Source organism: Anneissia japonica, unplaced genomic scaffold (genome assembly GCF_011630105.1).
Source record: "Anneissia japonica isolate Jap-2015-1 unplaced genomic scaffold, ASM1163010v1 scaffold2776_len101754_cov109, whole genome shotgun sequence".
Taxonomy (NCBI): Eukaryota; Metazoa; Echinodermata; class Crinoidea; order Comatulida; family Comatulidae; genus Anneissia; species Anneissia japonica.
In genome coordinates, this window is record NW_022737311.1 from 86,132 (window position 1) to 92,528 (window position 6,397).

At 32.1% G+C, this 6,397-nt stretch overlaps 1 protein-coding gene across 1 annotated transcript in view; it reads left to right on the forward strand.

Annotated features, from left to right (window-relative positions):
* The window catches only part of LOC117117317 (peroxidasin-like), a 53,685-nt gene extending 47,601 nt beyond the window's left edge, over positions 1-6,084 (forward strand). Inside the window, exons 6-8 of the mRNA XM_033261592.1 lie at positions 2,574-2,769; positions 4,127-4,222; positions 4,855-6,084. Of these exons, the coding sequence (XP_033117483.1) occupies positions 2,574-2,769; positions 4,127-4,222; positions 4,855-4,980 (418 nt within the window). The 3' untranslated portion in view covers positions 4,981-6,084. The remainder of the gene's footprint in view (positions 1-2,573; positions 2,770-4,126; positions 4,223-4,854) is intronic.
* The last annotated feature ends 313 nt before the right edge of the window (positions 6,085-6,397 follow it).

The following is a 6,397-nucleotide window of genomic DNA, read 5'->3' on the forward strand; positions in this document are numbered from 1 at the left end:
TGAGCTTTCCCGACTTCTGAGGTGTCTTTTAATTACTTTTTTGTTCTTCAAAATTCAATGTTTTCCCATCTTGAAAACGGTCTGGTAATTTTTTCCCATTGTTATTACAGTAAATAGGGCTTATGTGTATACATACATAACAATTTTAAAAAAACAAAATGAGTAGTTGCATACGAATTTTCCATGAATCGATGAATCCCAAAAAGAAAGGGGGGTCCGGGGGTTCTTCCCCAGGAAAATTTTGATTCCTAGAAGGCGGGAAATGAGCTTTCCCGACTTCTGAGGTGTCTTTTAAATTAAAGTCATTAAAAAATACTTCAGAAGTCGGGAAATCTCATTGTTAACCATTTAGAAATCAACATTTTCCCGGGAAGAACTCGAACATCCCTTTCCCTGGGTTCATTGATTCATTATAATAATTTTCAAGAGGAGAACCTTGAATTTTGAAGAACTTAAAAGTAATTAAGTTCTTTAAAATTCAAGGTTTTCCACTCTTGAAAACTTTCAGATAATTTTTTCCCACTGTTATTACAGTAAATAGGCCTTATGTGTGTATACATACATAAAAAAAAATTACTGTCTCTTATACACATCTAGATGTGTATAAGAGACAGTCGATAAATCCCAAAAAGGGGGTGGGGGGTGGGGAGGTCCTGTGGTTCTTCCCCAGGAAAATTTAGATTCCTAGATGGCGGGAAATGAGCTTTCCCCGACTTTTGTGGTGTCTTAAAATGACTTTTAAATTCTTCAAAATTCAAGGTTCCCCCCCCACCCCTTGAAAATGATTCAATTAATCAATGAACTCCAAAGATAAAGGGTCCGGGTTCCCCGGAAATATTTCGATTTCTAGATGTCAGGAGATGAGCTTACCTGACTTCTGAAATGTCTTTTAATGACTTTTAAAGTTCTTCAAATTTCAAGGTTTTCCCCTCTTTAAAAAGGTCAGGTAAATTTTTCTCATTTTTTATTTTATGTGTGTATACATACATAAACAAATGAGTAGTTGCATGCGTAATTTTTTTTTCCATGAATCGATAAATCCCAAAAAAAAAAGGGGGGTGCGGGGATTATCCCTGGGAAAATTTTGATTCGCGGGAATTGAGTTTTCCCGACATTTGAAGTGTGTTTTAATGAATTTTATGTTCTTCAAAATTCTAATTTTCTAATAGCAAAAAAAAAAAAAAATCAGCTCACGGGTCCTGAAAAGGTAGGTCTAGAATCCTTTTCTTTCCCCCTTTTTTTGTTGCACAAGGGAGGGGTCAGGACCCATGATCCCCTCCTCCCAGATCCACCAATGTGAATTGGTCGGGTAGGCCTACTGAATAAACATTCTCTTTCCCATCCTTCTCCTTCTTCCCTCCTTCTTTTTTTGCATTTCCGATCATACAAAGTTCTCCAGACATTATATATTTTTCGCCAAAAAGTGGGGGGGCCCGGGCCCCCCGGTTCCGCCGCCCATGAAAGTGAGACGGAACACTTGTCATGGTTCTAGTGGTGAATAAAATCTTCTCTGATAAGGATTACCACTGTTATTATATATGAACTCTAATGGAACCATAGGCGCGCGTGAAACTGTAGAAGCGTGTTAGGTGTTAGACTTCTAATCGTGAGGCCAGAAGTATGAGACCAATGCCCGTCACAATGCTTGCGTCCTTGGGCAAACCACTTACATTTTCCTCTCTCCACCCACCTGGTTGGATGGTGTGACATTGAATGTATTAGGTTGTACGTGTAAACAGCATGACTTGGGATTCTCCCTAGGAAGCAGAGAAATTATGCTGGTTTGCCAACTCAGTATCCAGTCACCAGGGAAAGACTGATGACAGCACCTTGTATATTCTCCGGATTGTGATAGGTGCTATATAATTTAGATTTTTTTAAAAACCAAAAAAAACCCCCTGTATCGTCACCTGTGGAAACTAGTAGGGCATTCCCGTGTGTGCTGGTCCATACAGCTCTGTTGTGGATCACTATCTTCAGCTATTCAGTTCAGTGTAATCCTCAATACAGTAATTGCTTTCTTAGCAGTGTGAAGTGTGTCCAATATGATTGGTCAGTTTGAATGTAAAGAGTGGAGTTCAACAAAGTCATGACACGGAAGTTCCAACTATTTCAAACTTTCTCGACTCATTTATAAGTGATTATAAAAAATTAATACCCCATGATTTCATTCAATCTCAAAAAAGAAACAAAGGCTACTAATGCTGCATTAACAAAAAATGTATGATTTAGCAACATTTTAACATTGATTTGAAATTTATTATAAATGATTTTTCCCAGATCTACTCATAAAAATATATGCTAAAATGCTGCATTTTTCTACTTACAGTGCACTGCTTTGCTGTAGTGTATTAAAACCATTACATTATTATAGCTATACTTCCTTATGTATTTAGACTCAACTAACATGTAGTGTTTCTCTGCGAACTCAAGGTTCCCGTCTTCTAGTATCCTATCTGGCACCTACAGTATCTTTTCCTATGCACCTGCTTGCCATACAAATTTTTAAAATTGATTAATTTTATGCATTTTTGAAATTTAAATATCTGATTTAAATCTTGTACCACTTATAGTGCAAAAAAAGCAAGTGGCGGTGGCTCAGAAAATATTGGTTTAAATTCAAACTTTTCTGATGTTGGCATTAATACCTATGCACAAGTACAAAAACCAAAGCCAGTAAAAGCTACAAAGTCACAGCATTCTGAACAAGCTGTAACCCAAACCAAACCCCCTGACAAACCACAGCGTGCACCCAGTAGAGACAGAGCTGTAAGTATATTTGTAAATATACAAGTCATAAAATTTATAGGAATTAAATTGTTTGAGATATTAAAATATTACTGATTTACTTGATTCCAATATATATTCATGTTTTTAGATTAATTTATTTTAAATAATGTTCTGAAGTAGGCAGGAAGTAGTGGCTGATTTTAAGTTCCTATTTATTTTTTAAGTAACTTATGATTTTGTTATTTCTCTGGACTGTAATGTTTGGAGTATTTCTTTACTAATCATGTTGACGTTACTAAGATCACTTGCCAGCAATCACTTATACATTTAGGTCTCCTACTAACAATCACCAATACAAACATTAAGTAAAATCAATGATTCATATTATTAGTGAAGTGCTGATATGATTTTGGATTTTATTTTTGTGGTTCCTTGTTGACAGGGGAAGTGAGTCAGTGTACTTTGACAAGGAAATATGTCAAGCAAAGGTCTTTTTGTTGTTTTCAGTGGTTACCTTTTATGATTATTATTTGCAAAATATAAAAAATAAGATAGACAGTAGGTGAATTAACTACTATTGCCGCATTGCGTCAAATCATGGTGACTACTGTTGTATAGCTTTATGCTGTTAGTTACCAAGCCATGAAGTAGAATACAATTATGCATAAATAACAATTACTACAAATTTATATACCAGTGCTCATGGAAAAAATAAAAGATGTGGTAATATGAAGGGTAAAATAAGATTGTTGAATTTATTTATATACTTAGTATTCCAAAGCTTATGTGTATATAAGGCCATCTGATGAGTATTTTTTTTAAAAAAAACCTTTTTCCGCCTGCTCCTATTTATCATTTAAAAAAAAAAAAGGGCAAACAATTTATGGTCAAAACAGAAATAAAATAAACCGATCATAAAACATGAACAATAGAACAACAAAAAAAACAGTTATCCCCCCATATGTGCATGTTTAAAAACTCAGTACACTCTTCAGAAAAGAGTAGAGGGTTAGGGGGGGTTTTCTCACAGTGTACTGCCCAATCACCCATAGAAGGATCCCACTGAAAATAAGCCGCCTTCAGACTTTTGTGGGTTATCCTGTACATTATTGAGTACTTAACTGTGTAAAGCATTTGTGATCTAGTAATGAATTGCAATACTGTATTAGTTTAGTAATGAATAGTCGTTAATGTATACGATCTAAAATATAATATAGTTAATAATAAATTGTATTGAGTATGCACTGTAAGCCTATTGAATCACATATGACTTGTTTATTTGTATGAATACATTGCCAACAGCTTAAAAAAGAATAAGTTTTTTTTAGAGTTTCTATTGTAAAAGTTTTTAAACAATAAGATCCCATCCTATAAATATTGGTTTTATTTTTTCCAGAATGTAGAGCAGCTGACGTATGCTGACCTTGATCTTGTCAAGAGTGAAGGTAAAATTATCCATACGGATCCCGAGACTGAATATTCCAGTGTCAGGGTAAGGCTACACTGGTGTTGTTAGACAGTTTTATTTACAGTAGTAACATATGTAAGGAAAGACTAATAGTGTAATGGATTTTAGAGTGTGGATACAATATTTATTCGAATAATAATAAACACCCTGCCTTGAATAAATTCCCCCTGTTCAGAGCCTCATTTGGAATAAAACGCCTCCCTCAAATAAACATCCCAGGGCGATAATTTTTTTCTTGAATAAATGCACGCCCCCTCCCCCCTTCAAATGACTGTTAACAAAACTAAATGGAAGAAACTTAATTCTCAACACATTCTGTTAATGTTCTACTCCAGTAGAATTACACTTTTCTTACCTGTTTGGGATCAATAGGTTTTTAATTATGATCATGCAATAACACAATTTGACAGTAATTATGTGTTTTAGTTCCACATTTCCAGTGAAATTCAAGAGTGTTTTTATTTAAGTATACTTATCCATTTAACATCCTCTTTCGAATAAAGCCTCCATTGAATAAACACCTTCAAAAAACCTTCTCAACAATAAAAGCATTTATTCAAATAAATACAGTATACAAATAATGTGATTATTTTTTAATTCATATTTATTTTATCCATTCAACACTTTTTATTGTTTGCTAATTTTGTTTTATTCAGACTGAAAAACAACTGACTTACGCTGATCTAGACCTCACCAAAGATGTCAATACTGGAAGCAAAGACAAAATTATCCGCACGCAGCCGGAGACTGAATATTCCAGCGTCATGATAACCAAAAAATAAGAAAAATAACCTGTCAAAAAGCCAGCAGTTATAGCAGAATAAAATAAATAAGTATTGAAATTAATGTGAAAACTCATTCCTGTAGGAATTTTAGATGTAGCAATTTGGATTACAGTAACTTTGAATTCTTTTGATAACAATTATTAGCAGATTGCAATTGTGAATTACATCATTTTAATTCTGAAGTAAACTTCAACAAACCGAATGCTTTAAGCTTCTTGCTCTGCTTTTTGTTATTTGTATATTAAATAATCTGTATTTTTACGTTTGATAATAATTATTACTTTTGTATTTGATGATACTCAGTGTTTTTGTATTTGTTAATAATTATATCTTTGTATTTTTTAATAATTATTATCTTTGTATTTTAATATATTCAATGTTTTTGTATTATAAGTACAAGATTATTTTTCCATTTAAGTACTTTGTATTTTTGTATTGACGTGTATGATTGTATTGGGTTTTTTGTATTGCTATATGTTAATGTTAGTTAATTTGAAAAAGAGCTATGTGTGCCTGCATTGCAAAGATTTTGATGGATATATCTATGCTGAATTGATTTTACTAATTATTCCAATACAGTATATGTAATTAACGATTTTTAAAGAGTAATTTTATACAATATATTTTTTGATAAAAAAAAGCTTAATAAATATTTTTGATAGCAGATAGCATATTTCAATAATTTAGAAATTTTCTTATGGTACAATTTTAATTATGCCTAAAAGCCTACCATTTATTAATAAGAATATTGGAATATTTACATTCACAGAGAGGCGGACAGTGGGATTTTTGTTTTTGACACTTCCATTTCCCAATTTCATCAGTTTGATCAAAATATTGTTAAAATTTTCGGTCCCGCTTTTTTTTTTTTTATATTGGATTCAACCATCTTAGTGGCACAACATGACAGGATGATGAAATTTAAAATATTAGACCAAGATAATTCTCTCTTAAGATTTTTTTTTTATTATTACCATTGTATAATTAATAACTTTTACATGTTATTTTCCAAGTTTTTAAAAAGATTATTGTGTTGGATAGTAACTTTGAAACATTTTCGATATAAGAAATATTAAACATTTACACTTTGTTTTAAAAATATAATGGTATTTTACTCATACTTATTTTTTCTTCGTATTTTGTAAGTCTTAGCTTAAATCCCAGATAAACCAGTTGTAGCTAGTCTTGTTTAAATATTGTGGATCAAATATATATGTATATATATAATTATTTAGTTAAAATCATGTTAATGTCTATACCGCATACAAGTTGGATGAATTTTTCAATATGATTATTATTCATTATTAATGCATATAGATAAGGCCATATTTTAATTGTCTCAAAATAAGTAAATTTATGCGTGTTGTTCATGCCTAAAAAGTTGACATACTGTATATTAATCTTATACACATCT